This window comes from Candoia aspera, chromosome 2 (genome assembly GCF_035149785.1).
Source record: "Candoia aspera isolate rCanAsp1 chromosome 2, rCanAsp1.hap2, whole genome shotgun sequence".
Taxonomy (NCBI): domain Eukaryota; kingdom Metazoa; phylum Chordata; class Lepidosauria; order Squamata; family Boidae; genus Candoia; species Candoia aspera.
In genome coordinates, this window is record NC_086154.1 from 108,870,223 (window position 1) to 108,888,862 (window position 18,640).

An 18,640-nucleotide genomic window follows, 5' to 3' on the forward strand; every position below is an offset into this window, starting at 1 on the left:
CTGGGGAGATGGCTTCCTCTGGTTCTCAGAAACTGGAAGAGAAATTAATATGTTGCATTTGTCTGGAGATGTTTTCCACCCCTGTGACCGTGCCTTGCGGGCACAGTTTTTGTGAAAAGTGTATCAGCAGCCACTGGGACAAAGAGGAACAAGGACTCAACGGCCAGAAAGTCTGCACCTGCCCTGAATGCCGAAAAAGCTTCCCAGAGAGGCCCAAGCTCAGCAAAGCCGTCCAACTTGACAGTCTGGTAGATCTACTGAAATTGGAAGCAGTGCCCCGGTTTGAGATGGGGAAGGCAGGTGACGCTCAGGCGAGGAAGTGCCCGAGGCACGGCCGGCCCTTGGAGCTTTACTGCGTGGCTGAGAAACGCTGCATCTGCTGCGTGTGCACCGTGAGGAGCTGCCAGAAGCACAAGAGGACTCTCTTTGAAGAGGAGCGGAAAGCGAAAGAAGTAAGCAGGGCAGCAGGGCTGGTGTGTTACAGTAATAGAAGTCACCCAGTAGCAGATATAGTATGCAGCCCAAACTTACAGAGGCTTAGATGCATCTAATGCTGAATGTTGGGTGTGGTTTTCACTGTATATATGTGTGTGCCTCTGAACTAGAGCATGTTTACATGACTCTGATTTTCAAATACTGTAGTTATCTGTTGCACCTCCAGTTAAGAGCTGTAGACCAGGGTGTATCCATAGATCCAGCTGCAGTAAGAACGCACGTTGGTCTTCTTAGGCTTAGGTTTTCCTTCTTTTCTGCCCAGCAACACCGAGGTCCCATACTGGTGTTACAGTAAAGAGAACAGCGTTCCTGCTGAAACATTTACCCCAAATGCAACCAGGCAAATATATTCCAATGTAACAGAATTAAGAAGGTTTAGAGTTACAGTTTCCTGAGGTGCCTTAAGGTATCTTAGCAAAGCTCCAACATCTCATGAAATTATATTTCCTGGGATTTTATTTATTTACTTCACAGAATTTATAATCTGCTCCAGTCCCAAAACGTTTGGTGCAGCTAACAACAAAACAGGATAAAAATCAAAATGCAAACAATTAAAAAAATAATAATACAACAGCCAAATCTGTGCTCACTGTCCATAATCAACCGAGGCCAAAGGCACATTGGAATAGTACTGCTTTACAGTGCAGTAATTGTTTTCTGAGATTGAGTAACCCGGCTCTGGGGGAAGAGTATTCTACAAGGCAGAAGCTACCACAGAGAAAGCCTGTTGTCTGGTCCTCAAATCACGCACAATTTGAAACGTGTAATGGTTTTGCTGTGATGCTATCTCACATGAGTTATAATCCTGACTTGAACATAAGTCTACATCTGAAAGTCTTGCTAAATCCAAATTATTACCATCGTTCAATATGAACGTGAGTTGACCAATTGGCCCGTATACCATAAAGTTTTTTCTGAGCCCATCACTCTTTCTGAAGTGGATAGCAGTTCCAGGATCTTGGCCACCTTGTTCCAGTACTGCACACTGGCAGAAAGGTGACATTGATAGAGCTGTAGGACTTTTCCAAAAGATTACATGTGTAGTACTTTGGAAGAAACATCTGAAGGAATATGCCAGCATCTTGTGAAGTTTTCTCTATAGGGCTGGAAGGATCAAGAAAAGTATGAAACGCTTGCCTATATGAACTTCTAGTCTTCTTTGACAGGAGTCAATAAAGGAAACCTTGGAGGAAAAGCAAAAGGAGGTAGAAAAGATTGTAACAGAAATCCAGAAACTGGAGCAGCAGATGGACCATACTAAAGTGAGTCCCATAGAAATTGTGCTTCAGCAGTGCTCATTTTAACCCCTCTGGTGGCAGATGCTGAATAAGCAAAGAGCTCTTCATTCCCCCCCAGTTTAACAGCTCGTGTCCACAAGGTAAAAACCACCACCCCTTCCATTGCCCTCCCTCCACTTTTTGTTTTATTGCCATATGGTGCCTTTAAAAATGGGGAAAAATTAGCTGCTATGGAGATAACTTCTTGTTTTGAATGTTGGCTTTCTACCTGTTCCCCCAGGTTTTCTCAACGAAGTTCAGATTAGGAATTTTGCAGAAGTTTGACCATCTCATGGAAACCCTAAAAGAGTGCCAGAAGAAGGTGGTGGAGAGGGTTGAAAGTGAGCATGCCACTCTGCTAAAGCAAATGGAGGAGAACTGGAATTGCCTACAGCATCATTTGGAGACTTTCACACAGTACAACAAGACAGTGGAAGGGCTGCTGAGCTGTGCTGATGATGTCAGGTTTCTTGAAGTGGGTAAAAGATGGGTGCTGTCTGTGTGTCGTGGGAGTGTTGCTGTTATCGTGCGCTTAATGCCATTTCTTGGCTAAGCTGTGCAGTTGGGACCAGGGTGTCGAAAGCCAGCAACTTCAGAAGCCCCTGATCTTTTTTTGACCCTGTACAAGCATTTGGAATGCTGAGAGCATGTTAGGAACACTAGCACAAATACAGTAACTTAGAAATAGCTGCCACAGTAGGTGTATAATTATTAGAAGCCAAATTGGTGAGATTATTCCCTAATGTTCTCTCTGGCCTCAGGACACTTCTTACTACCTCTTTCCGGCTCTTTTTTCCTTTTCCTGGACAAGTGAGTATAACCAGTCTCTGTTTTTATTTCGAAGAATTACTTTGGGGGCTTTTTCAAAATGAAAGATGATACTGGGAGTGACTGATTAATTTGTTTTTTCAGTGAAAAGTATCTCTTAAAAGTTGTTGTAAAAGTGAGATGAGTTAGCCTGGCAGACACAAAAGTTGGTATCTATGTGCTCATTAAAGCCCACCGGAACTCTACATTTGTCAGGTAGAACGCGAAAAAGGATTAGCAAATCAACAAGGGAGCCAGTTGAAAACAACCAACTGCTAACTCCGAAGCTGGCTGGCTGGCTTTCTGGCTTTCTGCCACCCTAATTATAAATGACTCTGAGCAGCATACATCCCTACCTTAATAATTCAGGTTGAAACCAATACAGTGAAAGCAACCTTATCAGTAATAGCAATACAACATATTTATAGCACTGGGAACATTAATCAAATTAAACAATTCAGTCAAGCCCAGAAAAGAAGCCTTCAGTTGCAAGAGGGAACAAGCATTCCAACCTCCAAGGCCTGAGGGAATAACTGTTTTAATGGCCTTTTGGAAAACCAGCAGAGAGGAGGCCATTTATATGTTTAGGGGGGGTGCTGTTTCATAGAAGGGGGACCTGTGGTCCCTGAAGATGACATTTCCTGAGCCAAGGAACATGGAGGGAGCCCACACTTTCATTGGACAAGCTGATATTATTGTAAGCACATGGTCCCACAGATATCTGGGTCCTGAGCCATGAAGGGCTTTAACAATGTCAACCCAGGACCTTGAATTACACCCGGAAATCAACTGGCAACCAGTTTAGCTCTCAAAGTAGAGGTGTTATGTAGGAAAATCCAGGTGTACCTGTATCTACATGAGCCACTATATTCTGAACCATCTGTAGCTTCCCAGAGCTCTTCAAGGGTAGTCCCATGTATGGTGCATTGCAGGATAGGTGGCCCTTGGTTAACAACCACTCGTTCAGCAACTGTTTGAAGTTACGACAGCACTGAACAAGGGGTACTTACAACTGGTCCTTGAAGTTCCAGCTGTCCCAGCACCCACGCAGTCACATGATTGCAATATGGGCTCTTGGCAACCAACTTGCATTTAACAATGGTTGCAGTGTCCTGCGGTCATGTGATCGCCATTTGTGACTTTCCCTGCTGGCTTCCCACAAGCGAAGTCAGTGGGGAAGCCAGCAGAAGAGGTCACAAGTCACTCAGGTAAGTCTCACATACCCCGCAGCAGCTACCACCAGCCCCACCACGCCAGCCCCTCTCGCATCCGCGTCAGCCATCACAAGCCCTGCCGGAGTTGTGCCCCACTGCACTAGCTGCTCCCACACCTGGCAGTAGCCACTTACCTGCCCGCCAGCCTGCTTGCAAGCTGCCTGGGACTTGCAACTTCCTGCTGGCTTCTCCTCTGACTTTGCTTGTTGGAAGCCGGCAGGAAGTTGCAAGGAGGTCCTCGCTTAATGACCCACAATCCTCACTTAATGGCAGCAATAGGGACTGCAGGGATTGCTGTTGCTAAGCGATACAGTCATGTGATGTCATGCTTTACAGCCTCATTGCTTAGCGATGGAAATTCTGGTCCCAATTATCATAATTAACCAAGGACTACCTGTAGTCCATTTAAGATGTAACTGGGGCATGAGTGACTCTGAATAGAACCTCCCAAGAGAGGCACATAAGATGAAACTATGTGAAGGCCCTCCTCACCACAGTTACCTGCTCATCAAGCAGAAGTTGCAAGTCCAAGAGGATGACAGACTATAAGCCAGTTTTTTTGGTGGTGGGGGGTTGTTACCTTGTCGTGGTGCTGGAGCTTGAGCACCTCAATGATGCCATGAGCTAAACTGTGAAGGGCCACCCAAGACGGGAAGGTCATGACAGAGAGGTCAGAATAAATGTGATCCCAACCCACCCCAGTATTCTTGCGGTGAAAACTAAATGGATCAGTACAACCAGAGATATGTCGGTATACCATCGGAAGATGAGACCCCCAGGTCGGAAGATGGTCAAAATGATACTGGGGAGGAACGGGATGAGTTCAACTAGCCCCAGACGTGATGACGCAGCTAGCTCAAAGCCGAAAGGATGGCTAGCGGCTGACGGTGCTGGTGGTGAACGGCGAATCCGATGTTCTAAGGATCAGCACACCATTGGAACCTGGAATGTAAGATCTATGAGCCAGGGCAAATTGGATGTGGCTATTGGTGAGATGTCAAGATTAAAGATAGACATTCTGGGCGTCAGTGAACTGAAATGGACTGGAATGGGCCACTTCACATCAAATGACCACCAGATCTACTACTGTGGACAAGAGGACCACAGAAGAAATGGAGTAGCCTTCATAATTAATAGTAAAGTGGCTAAAGCAGTGCTTGGATACAATCCAAAAAACGACAGAATGATCTCAATTCGAATTCAGGGCAAGCCATCTAACATCACAGTGATCCAAATATACGCCCCAACCACAGATGCTGAAGAAGCTGAAGTAGAGCAGTTCTATGAGGATCTGCAGCACCTACTGGATAACACACCTAAAAGAGACATTATTTTCATCACAGGAGACTGGAATGCTAAGGTGGGCAGTCAAATGACACCTGGAATTACAGGTAAGCATGGCCTGGGAGAACAAAACGAAGCAGGACATAGGCTGATAGAATTTTGCCAAGACAATTCACTCTGCATAACAAACACTCTCTTCTAACAACCTAAGAGACGGCTTTATACATGGACTTCACCAGATGGACAACACCGAAATCAAATTGACTACATCCTTTGCAGCCAAAGGTGGCGGACATCTGTACAGTCGGTAAAAACAAGACCTGGAGCTGACTGTAGTTCCGATCACGAACTTCTCATTGCACAAGTTAGGATCAGACTCAAGAGATTAGGGAAGACCCACAGATCAGCTAGATATGAGCTCACTAATATTCCTCAGGAATATGCAGTGGAGGTGAAGAATAGTTTTAAGGGACTGGACTTAGTAGATAGGGTCCCGGAAGAACTCTGGACAGAAGTTGGCAACATTGTTCAGGAGGCGGCAACAAAATACATCCCAAAGAAAGAGAAAACCAAGAAGGCAAAATGGCTGTCTGCTGAGACACTAGAAGTAGCCCAAGAAAGAAGGAAAGCAAAAGGCAACAGCGATAGGGGGAGATATGCCCAATTAAATGCAAAATTCCAGAGGTTAGCCAGAAGAGATGAGGAATTATTTTTAAACAAGCAATGCGCGGAAGTGGAAGAAGACAATAGAATAGGAAGGACAAGAGACCTCTTCCAGAAAATTAGAAACATCGGAGGTAAATTGCAGGCCAAAATAGGTATGATCAAAAACAAAGATGGCAAGGACCTAACAGAAGAAGAAGAGATCAAGAAAAGGTGGCAAGAATATACAGAAAACCTGTATAGGAAGGATAACAATATCGGGGATAGCTTTGACGGTGTGGTCGGTGAGCTAGAGCCAGACATCCTGAAGAGTGAGGTTGAGTGGGCCTTAAGAAGCATTGCTAATAACAAGGCAGCAGGAGACGACGGCATCCCAGCTGAACTGTTCAAAATCTTGCAAGATGATGCTGTCAAGTAATGCATGCTATATGCCAGCAAATTTGGAAAACACAAGAATGGCCATCAGACTGGAAAAAATCAACTTATATCCCCATACCAAAAAAGGGGAACACTAAAGAATGTTCAAACTATCGAACAGTGGCACTCATTTCACGTGCCGGTAAGGTAATGCTCAAGATCCTGCAAGGTAGACTTCAGCAATTCATGGAGCGAGAATTGCCAGATGTGCAAGCTGGGTTTAGAAAAGGCAGAGGAACTAGGGACCAAATTGCCAATATCCGCTGGATAATGGAAAAGGCCAGGGAGTGTCAGAAAAACATCTATTTCTGTTTTCTTGACTATTCTAAAGCCTTTGACTGTGTGGACCATAACAAATTGTGGCAAGTTCTTAGTGGTATGGGGATACCAAGTCATCTTTTTTTTTAATCTTTATTAATTTATTTAATAAACATAGAATTACATACAAACAATAATATCTTACAATACAGGAAAGAAGAGAGAAGAAAAAGAAAAAAGAGAGGGGAAAAAAAGAAAAAAAGGATATATATATATATATATATATATATATATATATATAAATAAAAAGGGTAAGATGAAAAATAAATAAATAGAAAGATTAGGGTTTCCAACTTTCTAGACGGTACAGCTTAGTATCCTAGCGTGTTGGTTTTTTTCCCTTAATTCTCTAAATTGCCTTCATTAATTCTAAAGAGATTAAACAGTTAAGTAATTTGCTATTTATATACTATATATTCATATTAACTTTTTGAGTCCATTACACATATTTGAAAAAAGGTGTGCAGTCCTTTTGAAAATCTTCCATATAGATGTTAAATACAGCAGGAAGAGTGCTAAGTTCCATGGCACCCAACAAATGAAGTTCCAAGGACTCAATCTCCTTCTCCCCATTTTAATGTGGCTTCATTTGCCATGCTAAAGAGTGAGGCTGAAGTGTGATTGGGAAGAGGGGATTCCAGTAAAGATACATCCTCCTAACTTGGGTTGAAAGATGCCTTGGCAGCCTTCCTCTCATCCCCAGCCCATCTTGAGTTTTTCTAATCCACTATGGAAGTTGTGTTTTCCATCTTCACCTGACACAAGCCTTTTACATACAGGTAGTCCTTGTTTAACAGCCACAATTGGGACCAGCAACTCAATCGTTATGTGAAGTGGTCACTAAGTGAAACTGATTGGGCTTATGATCTTACTTCAGCTTTTCTTTGCTTTACAGACCAGCAAAGGTCATAAATGTGAGGATTGGTCATAAAGTTACTTTTTTTATCACTGTCATAACTGCGAATGGTTTCTAAATGAGGATTCCCTGTACATGTTTTGTTATCACTTCTCTGATATGGCTGGCGCTGAGATCTGCCCAGATCCTACTGGCTGCTTTTAATTGCTGAGGGAACACAACCTTTTCTCTGGTCACTGTCGATATCTATCCATGTTCATTTTGATAACATGTTGCTTTTGATGCTACTCTAGTGTATCAGAACTATCTAGAAACAAACATTCTGACAAGCAGATTGCTCTGTGGGGCACTGCAATCCAGACATTTTTTCCATATGGATCTGATAGTTCACACCAAGGTCACAAAAGTAAATTATTATTGTTGGTCACAAAGATGTTTAGACTGGATTTGGCATTTTTATCCAGCTGTTAAGTCCTTCCCAAGGACCTGGGATAGGCAAATGTTGTTGTCTGATGGTGTGAAAGGTATTGTTGCAGGATGTAAGCTTTTCCAAGTAAAGCTGCCTTTTGCAATTGACTGATGGTGATTTTGTCGATGGTGGTGGTGGTATTATTATCATCTGTCCTAACAGCCAGGAAACACACTGAGACAAGGAACTGGTCTCTAATATTTATTGCTAGTACTTAACAGGAATCCTAACAAACTGAAGAAGCGTGGGAAAACCCAGACATATAAACCCCAAGGGTTAAGGCGGTCCCGATCTGTGTCTCTTTGAATGGCTGACCAATTCCTCAGTGCTACGCATGCGCTTGACAGTCTGGATGGGAGCCCCCTGCTCGCCATCCTTACTCATGACATCATCCTTATTTAAAGGTTCTGACAGGTGACTAAAAGACACTGCTCTGGTCATCTGCAAAGCTCACCACCTGCCCCAGTCCACTTCAGGGAAAGTGATTAGGGGACGTTTTACCTGTCATCAGGAAATCCACCAGTCGCATCTTAATTTACACCGTAGTAAACTATTCGGACAGTACCACTTGCTGGTCTCATTTCAGAGATGGAGACTAGCTACATACAAGAAAAAGTAACATTGTAGAAAAAGCAAATTATATTGGTATACTTCGTACCATCCTATGGACAAGAGGAAAGCACATTAAACTGGACTATTAGATGTGCCTTAAGTGAGCTTCTCCCTCTTTAAATAGAAGAGGACATTCGTGCAGTGAAAGGAAGTTTTTAGACAGAATTGGTCATTAATAAACTTGAAGTTATTAATCCCAACAGAAAACCAAGAATCCAGAGTGTGTTACACTGACCTTCATGACTTTTCTTGTTTTGCATCTGATGGGCTGAATAGTGTCAAGTAATAATGCTCAAGCAGAGCCTAACCAATGCAGGTATCATGAACAGCTGCTTTTATTTATTTGTATTTGAAATATTTATCCCTTGTTTTTCAATATAGCCCCCAAAATATCTTACAGTGTAATTAAAACAATTACAAATAGCAATTATTATAAAAGAGATTTTTTTTTTATCCGTTCAATTGTATCTGATTCTCGGAGACTGCCTGGACAAGTCCCTACAGTTTTCTTGGCAGGGTTTTTTGGAAGTGGTTTGCCCTTGCCTCCTTCCAAGGGCAGAGAGAGAGAGTGACTGGCCCAAGGACACCCAGCTGGTTTTAGTGCCTAAGGTGGGACTAGAACTCACAGTCTCCTGGTTTCTAGGCTGATGCCTTAACCACTAGACCAAACTGGCTCTCAAAAAAGAAAATACTGGAAAATTAAAGAATCACAGTATAGTCCATTTGATTGTACAACCATTTTGAATAATTAAATGATGGATAATCACTGGCTGAGTACACACACAATGGTAAGCTAGGATTTTTCATACTATTTATATGTGGCTTGTTTTGAGTGAGCTATAATAGCCAACTTCACATATATTGCCAAGGCATAATGGCAGGATTCACATACACAACCCAGCAAATGAAAACAAACTCCATTTTGGCTTTGTGTGATATGTAACTCGACCAATGTAATCATTAGGTACTTTGTCAGTTGTATAAAGATAGAAAGTTCCATAGATGAGATGTTCTCAGCAGATGGAAGAGCACAGAGCTGGAATTTGACAAAGATCATACCAATTAAGCATGGGTTTATGGAAGTGGGTGGTTCTTCAGATGTGCTATTCCTTCAGACTGTTTTGAGTTGAAAAGGTATTTTAATTACATGTGGAAACAAGCTGGTGATTGATAAAAGCCTTCCAGACTCTGGCAATATATCATTTGCTCTAATCAGCAGTGAAGCATCTGAACAGCCCTGAGAAACAGTCCCATAAATGCTGTCTAAGGCATGAAAGCAATCACCAGACCGCATTTTGTCCCCTTTAACAGGATTTGCTATACTTTAGTTTACCCAGCAATGCTCTGGTAGAATAATTATTTCCTATTTTTTTGCAGGAGCAACATCTCCTTTCTCCCCCTTGTAAATTGGAAGTTCCTCCAGTCATTCAACTTGATTTGGATACCAACGCACACACCATCACTGAGTTCTTCAGTGAGTTTGACAGGCTTTTGGAGGAACTTCAGTCAAATCCTTTGAATCCACAAATGACTGACAGAAAAAGTAATTACCAAGTTGTTTTATGGGCAAGAGAAAATTGGGTCTACAATAACTTGGCTTATCTCAAAAAGCCACAGCTGATATTAATGCTGTATGCTTCAACTAAGCTCCTGCCCAATGTTTATATTATAAAATTTAAATTTATCTAGAGGTGCTCACATACGTGCCGGCTTCTGCGTTGCCATCCCACCGGAAGTCCAAAAATTGGGTCATATTTGACAGGTGTCAATTAAGAGTCTGGTCGCACATTTTCCTAAATCAGCCTAGCCACTCTGTGCATCCAACGAAGTGAGTTGCAGCTCAGAAAACCTCATGCTGTTTAGTAAAATGTGTTAGTTGGAAAGGGTGCGACCAGACTCCTCCTGATTTTTTGCTGCCTTAGACTAACGTGGCTCTCCTCCAGTGTCTGGCAGGTGTGTGAAAGTACAGTATATTACAATAAAGTAGGAGTTGGCAGCTTTGTTGATGGTGGGAGCCACACTTTTTTTAATGGCCTTTGGGTCATGGCCTGAGCCAACGTCCTTGGCTCTTGTTTCCTTTGTAAAGAGGCTGGGTGAATTTAAGGCATGAAATGGGTGCCTTGCAGTAGCTTAAGCCATCTTTTCCCCTTAAGTCTCACTGAAAGGGAAAACATTGGATATTTTGAGAGGTTTGGATTGGTGAAGAGGAGAAACGAGTACCTTAAGCCCCAAAACCTTAATGCCCCCACCCCCAAGGGTAGACTCAAAATTTTAGTTCTGCCCATTCTGGAAGTGTTTGGGAGGCTGCAAAGGGGTGGAGGGGTATCAGGAGAGCAGCATAGGGCACATGTACCATTGTTAGCTGCCTAGCACAGCTGTGAAAAAAAGAATTTCGAATGTACATTTGTAGGTTAAAGGATAATACTGTGAGAATAATGGGAAAATTGTTTCAATTAGCCTATTGAAAGAAACTTTGATTTATTGATTTATATAGTAAGAATGATTCAAATGGATGCCTACTTCCACAATAATCTGCAAAACCCAGATCACCTAAGAGATTTTAAAAAATGTAATTTCACAAAGAAGATGTAATTCAGAGGCAGCAACTCACCCGGATTTGTCACTTAAAAGAAAAATCTGTAGTGACTTTCCAATTCACACATGTCTTGGCTCTCTTCCCAGCTTTCTATGTGAAGTGTATATTTCTGTCCTTTTTCCTGAACGATTAATGTATTCAAGGATGGGGGTTTTCCTTGGTGTTATTGTGGATCTTGTTGCTTTCTTTCAAGTTTGCTCCCATTCAAAGCTATAAGGACGTATGCACCATTGAGCAACTTTTACAAGTGTTATTTAATGGTTAGAAACTGCTTTTTAAAAACATTTTATTACCATTTGGAAATTGCTGAAGTTTGCTTTCTTCCTGCTGTTGAGTTTTTCTCTCTATATTGCGCTTTGCAGTCTCGCTTGAGCCAAAGGTGTTTGTGAAGAGGATGCCTGGACCTTGTCTTTCAGAGAATGAACTAAGGACAAAGCTTCTACAGGGTAAGAAACTGGGCTGTTAAAGTGGGGTCACATATGATTCTGCAGTATACACCAGTGTTTCTCACCCTTGGCAACTTTAAGAGGTGTGGACTTCAACTCCCAGAATTCCCCAGCTAGAATTCTGGGAGTTGAAGTCCCCACCTCTTAAAGCTGCCAAGGTTGAGAAACACTGGTATACACCAAGATGTCTCCCACTGATCCTGTTTAGACAGTGAATGCACTCTCTCTCTCCAGCTTTTAATTACAATCCTAAAAGGAATTGTACAACTCCCAAAAGGAAAAAATGCTCCCATGAGCAGTCTTTTTGTCTGAGCAGTGAGATGTTTGGACTGCAGACTGAAGAGTGGGACAGCAATGCAGAGTTATGCAGGATGCAGCTCCCCTTCCATTAGAAGCAGGGAAACAAACTCCTTATTTACTCCAGGTCATGGAATGGTGACCACATTGGCTGAGTTTGCTGCTCCCCGTTCATGCAAGAAGCTACTTGCGTGAGGAGGCCTTTCTCTGTATGTGTAAAGCATGTTGATCCTTGTGTTCGCTAATTCTGAAAAAAATCAGAAAAGGACCTCACACAGTTTTTCTGCTGAAAATCTGCTCCCCCAACCCAAATAGCTGCCTGTCTCAGTGATAATGAGACCACATAAAATAGGGGGAGATGACAAACAGCAGCCCAAAGGAGGAAAAAAAAATGTTTTCACCACAGCAGTCCAAGTGCCTGTTATTAACCCCCAGGGGGTTTTGTGTCCCCTGTTCTGCTTCTCCCTTGGCTTCCCTCTTTGAATATATTCTCTGGGCTTCTGGGTCTTTTTATATGAGTGGTTGAAATGAATTCTCTGGTTTCCCTGTAAACCAGGGTTTCTCAACCAGGGTTCTCTGGAACCCTAGGGTTCTGCAAGAGGTCACTAGGGCAGATCACAATTTATTTAAAAAGTTATTTCAGATTCAAGCAACTTCACATTAAAAAGGTAAGTTTCATTCTTTATTTTCAGTTTAAGATCACTGTTCATGCACATATACAGACCTTCCCATGAAACAAAACAAAACAAAAACTTCTGGCCAATATTTGAGCCTGAAAAATATTTCAAGGGTTCCTCCAGGGTCAAAAGGTTGAGAAAGGCTGCTGTAAACTCTCTGTTGCCTAAGCATTATCTGGGTCATTCACCTTAATGGTAATTCCAGGTGAGAGTTCAGAGGCACTTAAGAGGGATGGTGCAAGTATCCATATAGGACACTTTTGCAGCCCTCCCTGCTTCTGGATGGAAGGGCTTGTAATCTGCCCAGAAGAAAAGGGCTACCTGTATGCCACGAGTTACTTAATTGTTGTACTTTTATGCTGATTTCAATTGATAGACCTTGGAGTAAAACTTTACTGGATAGCCCTGGTACAAGTAAATACATATCTGTCTGTGGGATTCTCTCTTCCATATGACTACAACATTTCCCTGCTTATGGGCACTCTATCAGGGTTGGATATTTTTCTATAAATTGGAAAAGTGCAAAATCACTTTATTCTCTGATAGCTAGATCCTATATGTACGTTTTGTTGAATTCAGTGGGACTTCCAAGTAGACCGAAGAGTATGATAGAAATGCAAGTGATGTTTCAGCAGTCTGTTCTTTATGACATCCTCTTCTTTATCAAAAGGACACAATTCTATCTTTTCATCTTTCACTTGATGTATTACGAGGGAAAGAACTGAAGCATAGTCTTGTTGCCCAATGTATTGCCCAACAAATTCCTCAGCAAGAAAACCTATTTACTTTATCTACTTTTACCAGTCACTGTAATTAAACTTGTGTGAATTGCCACGAACTGCATAATTCTTCTGGATGCAGTGTTGTAGAATATACGGATTTTCAGGATACATGAAGGGAAGAGAGGATGTGAGTCAGCAAGTGTTGCAGAAAGCACCATAGGCAACAAGAGAAACATGAAAAACTGCAGAATAGCAGTAGGCAACAGAAAAGCTGTAAAAATGCTAGGCTCCATTCACACAATATGCTGAGATAAAATATATTTGGCTTGTTAGCAGCGCAGCACGTGGTATAAACCCAATTAGCATGTTCAGTTTATGGCTTACTGTGTCCTGTAGAACACCTCATTTAGGACATTGGTTGCTGAGTAAAAGACTTATTACCAAGCATCCAATGCCAGGCCTTGGCAGACGTTTGCAGTTGTCCCAGATGGGAACAGATCCATTCCTTCACCTTCCTCTGACTAGCTTAGATAGTACAGGACAGAGCCTTTTGCACTACTGGCTGAGCCCACAGACACTCAACCCTGGCAACATACCAAGCATGCTGCCTCAAATTAATTGAGCGTGCTGCCTCAAATTGGTGCACTTGGGCCTGCTAAGGAAGACCCCAGGCCAGAAATGATGCCTAGGCTGCCGTTACTAAGGGAGCAGTGTCCACCGGATGGCCCTAGTCCTGTCCTCCGTTTGGGCTACTTACACAGCCAGGGGTCCTCTCCACCAGAGGAGATTGCCAGTATGAACAATCATTCCCTACGCCTTTGGGTCACACAAGGGGACAAACAGAAACGATTCTTTGGAACCCAAGGGTTCAGCCCCTGCTCAACTCCATTGTGAAGTCGAGTTGCTAAGTTTCTGCCATCCTCGGAGTGCAGCTGCCCCTGGAAGTAGCAAAGGACTGTCCTAAGAAAGAAATCCGGGCAGAACTTGGTTCAGAACTTGGTTCACTTCTGGACTTGATGTTTGTTGCGAAGATAAAAATATGTTGCTTCCTGTCCTTTGTGTGTGAATGGGAGGATCACAGCGTGCGGGTAGGACTACAGTGGCCTTGAAGTGGCAATGTTGCATCATGCTTTCTAGATTTCCGTACAGTTTATGTAGTTTATTCCCTCATTTTTTAAAAAACTCGGTCTGTATTGTAAGAACAACAACAAAAAAAGTGTAGTTGCATCTCTATGACTGCATAGGTGTGTGTACATTACATAACAGAGTAAATTGCTTGCCCTGCAGTGATGAGATTTTCTATGGTACATCCAGCCAAAGTTATTTTGCTGAGCATTGATTGCACAGACTCACCATTCTTGATTGTTTCTGGTCCGTCTGCTTGATAAGGCTGCATTTATATGGCCCTCCAGTCTATCTTACAGTTTATAGAGACAACTGTGGCATCAGTGTAGGCTGAATTATGTTTATAGTTCCTCTTTTAAGTCTCAGGATCAGGTCTCCTGCTTTGTCTTCTCTCTTACTCTTCTTTTTAATTATATTTTAAGGTTCCTGCTTTTAAAAAGAGACTTCGTATGCACAGATTATCACAACATGAGGAACTAGTTAATTAGAACTCCGTTTACTTTATAAGTGGCATTTTTCCATAAAAGTAGATGCAATCGCTCCTCTTCTTTGGCAAAGATGGAAACTAATCAAAGTGGAAAGCCATAACTGCTGCTCATAGAGGTGACTGTTTTCAGTAACTACAGGTAACAGCAATAAATCAAGGATAGTCTGTAATGTGCATATACTTGTGTGTATGTCTGTATACTTCCTGTGTTTGGGCTTCTGGTTTGTATCCCTAACCGAAATAATTATCTCATTAATCATATTTAGGCAGAATGCTAATCAAAGGAATGCCGAATTGCCAGAAAGAACAGACACCCTTTATAGTTGTGTTTCTGAAATCGAGGCCAAGACAGCTGTGAGCTCTTCAGCTAGAGGTATCCCTTGGCCCTGAAGCTAGATTTCAGTTTTCATCAACTATATCAAGGGAGCCAGGCTAAAAACCAGGGGACCGTGAGTTCTAGTCCTGCCTTAGGTACAACGCCAGCTGGGTGACCTTGGGCCAGCCACTCTCTCTTAGCCCTAGGAAGGAGGCAGGGGCAAACTACTTCTGAAAATGTTGCCAAGAAAACTGCAGGGACTTATCCAGGAGTCGAGACTGACTTGAAGGCACAAAATTATTATTATAATAGTACATTATATAGTATCAACCTTCCTACTTATTACTGTAGTATCTTCCAACCCTAACAAGTTAATTTTTCATTATGTATCTGACATGGTTTCCTAGATTCTGAGTTAAAGACTCCACATCTAAAAACAATGGTGACTTGTAACACTAATAAACAAGAAGCAAAAGTACATTATATCATCTAGGGTTTAGAAAACACAGCATAATGAAGCAGGATCTGCCCAATAATACCACCCCCAACTTTTTAAATTACACCAATACTTTAATAATACCATCCTGCTGTATAACATGTACTTCCCTTCAATGGACTTGCAGAATAGGAAATACCCCAGGGAGGAGGTGAATCAGTGGTCTTAGAGATTCTTGAATTTTGCTTTTTCCTAATGTGTTATCATTCTCACCCCCACAGATCAGCAGAATTTGACATTTGATCCAGTCTCAGCTAACAAATACCTGCAGTTATCTGATAACCACCAGAAGGCAACTCATCCCCAGGGTTTTCACAAGCCAAAGCCAAATGACCCTCAAAGGTTTGAGCCATGGCAAGTCAAGTGTACTCAGACCTTCAGCCAAGGCAGTCACTACTGGGAAGTGGAGTTATCTGACCACTCTGTCATCATTGGCGTAGCTTGTGAAAGATTCCCAAGGAGGAAACAGGCTCATCAGAAGTTCACCATTGGGTTGGATAAACTCTCCTGGGGCCTGCATGTCCAAGAAGACAGCTATGTGGCTTGGTACAACAAGAAGTCTACAAAGATAAAAGAGCCTCTGTGCAAATTTATTGGAGTTCTATTGGACTGTGATCAAGGAGTTTTATCCTTTTACAGCATAGACAATAACATGAAATGCCTTCATATTTTTCACACCACCTTTACAGAGCCTCTTGTCCCAATTTTCTGGCTTTGTGAAGGTACAGCTGTGACCCTTTGCCAAAGGCCACCCAGCCAGATTATAACTGATGAGAGGTCACCTGATTTATAGGCAAAGGCAGCCCCTGTGGAAAAACTCTGAGGCAAGCAAATAACTCTGGAACGTTAAAAAGAGGTTCTAAGCTACTTGACTACACAGAGACAAATCTTGTATTTCTGTCTTCTATAGCTCCCTCGTGAGTTGCGAGACCTCCTTGCCCTTCCAGACAAAGATGCAGCTAGATGCTAATGCAGCACAGAACCTGATGCACATGATTTTGGTGCTAAATAGAGCTATCTGGTGATCTACAAAAATTAAGACATGAATATGAATAAAGAAACAGGGTAAACAAGAGGATAATCAACTTTTAGTTGGGAAATTGTCATAGCCAATAGAGAACCAAGTTGGCAGAAAGAAAATCGCATAGTGTCATGTTCACCGTTTCCATGTGCGTTGCACATCGTAACGTTTCGCATGTCAAGTTAAGTTGCGGATGCGTGTTCTGTTTGGGAGGGGTCTGCGAACTCCTTCTGCTGGGTTTGTTATCTGTCTTCAGGGGAATGGAATGTGTTTGGGTCATCTCCTGTGTTCAAGGTTTTCTTCCCAGGAGATCAGCAGAACTCGTTACCAGCACCTGGGGTGGGGAGTTTGAAACGGCCGGGCGAGGGGAGGGATTACGTTTGCACCGAGGGTTTTTAGTTTGTATTTGGCACGCTTTTGCTCATTCTCAGCTTTCTCTGTATTTGCGTACTATTCTTTATTAAACCAGATATTCTTAAGCTTTTGCTTGTGAGTCTGAGTCTGTTAGGATAGGCAATCCTTACACATAGTACTGTAGTGTTGAGAATTTACCCTAGACAAATCACTGTTCACACACACTCTGCAGTCACTTCGTTGTGAAAGAATATTGTGAAACTGTAAGTACATATAGTTTCTCATGAGTGACTAGGTAGTAGCCATTTCTTAAGAATGCACATTCCAGAAGGCAATTTTTAAAATTTATTTCTCTACCCCTTTTTTCTATTAGAAGAGACTAGAGCATTTTACAAAAGAACCAAAACAATATTTTAAAAACTTACATCAATAAAACCATTGATAGCAGAACAGAATTATAAAAATACAAGCATTAATGTTCATTTTTAAAAGGCAGTTTAAAAGGTAGTCTAGGTCTGGAGCAGGCTTTATTCTGTTTTCCTATGTTTGGGCAAATTTGCAGGGAAAGAATATGTTTATTTTTTTATGCAATTGTGACATATCTAAATCCAGCATTACAGATTCTTGTCATGTTTATTCTCCTTTTTATTCTGTTCATTCCAAAGGAAAGGTGGAATAAAATTGTGTAAAGAATCTTAAAACTGTCCATCAACAAGATATCTCTCAGAAAATTGAAAAGAACAGGACCATATTTGGTATTGGTGGGCGGGGAAGAAGCTGGAAAAAGAAAGATCAAAGTTGAAAATGAGCCAGATCTGGCTAGAGGCTGTTGGGGAAAAGATCCAGGAAAAATAAACTTTCAGTCCATCTCTGTGGGACGGGCAGGAGGCGGTGGCTCAGCTTGCTATCAATTCCTCCATTCTAAGCACTTTCCCTCCCATTCAAGTGACCCAGAAGGGGCCATTATTAAGGAGTTAGAAAGAATTCCAAAAGCCACACTATGCGTTCTTTCCCTATCTTGTTTATTAAAGAGTATGAGGTAGGAATTAAACTCTTTAAAAAGGTTGCTAACTTCTATTATATTTACTATATAAATTTAGGGGTCCAGCAAATCAAATAAGGGTCTGTCTAATCCTAACAGCTGTCATGCTCCTCGATCAAATGTTCCCAGAACATCTTATCGTGCTCGCATCCATTTTGGTGCAACTCATGTCAGCCTGCGAGTCAACCAGCAGGGAGGGGGAACATGCTTGGAGTGTGAATCATCCTGTTAAGACTACCACCTCCCAGCACCAAGGTCATCTGCAGACAGGGCCGCAACTAGGGGAGGCAACTGGGGCATGTGCCCTGGGCGCCGCACTGGGGGGCGCCAAAATGGGCACACAATCCATGTTTGCCCCGGGTGACACAGACCCTAGTTGTGGCCCTGTCCATAGAAAACCATTACAGACAACTGCTGGCATGAGAAGGAGGGGTGCATATCTCAGGGGGCAGTGGGGGTGGGATTTGAACTCACTGAGAGTTTTAATTGTAGAAACACACTGGACATTTCATTTGCAACTTTTTCTCTGTATAGGAGGTTTCGCACCATTAAAATAGATTTCAAAGCAAAAGCTTATGAGTCATAATTGAATGAGCGCATGCGTGTTCCAGTCATCACAACACCTTTCAGGGTGTACTCTTTAAGTCAT

At 42.3% G+C, this 18,640-nt stretch overlaps 1 protein-coding gene across 2 annotated transcripts; it reads left to right on the top strand.

The window, feature by feature from the left end:
• Positions 1-17,463, top strand: TRIM65 (tripartite motif containing 65). 2 transcript variants are annotated; one of them, XR_010067187.1, is made up of 7 exons: positions 1-452; positions 1,662-1,757; positions 2,014-2,247; positions 9,793-9,955; positions 11,371-11,454; positions 15,796-16,721; positions 17,126-17,463. XR_010067187.1 is itself a non-coding variant. In XM_063293059.1 (6 exons), exons 1-6 carry the CDS (start codon positions 9-11, stop codon positions 16,365-16,367), a joined length of 1,593 nt encoding a protein of 530 aa, XP_063149129.1. In that variant the 5' UTR covers positions 1-8; the 3' UTR covers positions 16,368-16,853. The 2 variants fall into 2 exon arrangements, 1 of the variants encoding a protein (XP_063149129.1); XM_063293059.1 differs by lacking the exon at positions 17,126-17,463 and having other exon boundaries at positions 15,796-16,853.
• Positions 17,464-18,640: the final 1,177 nt, after the last annotated feature.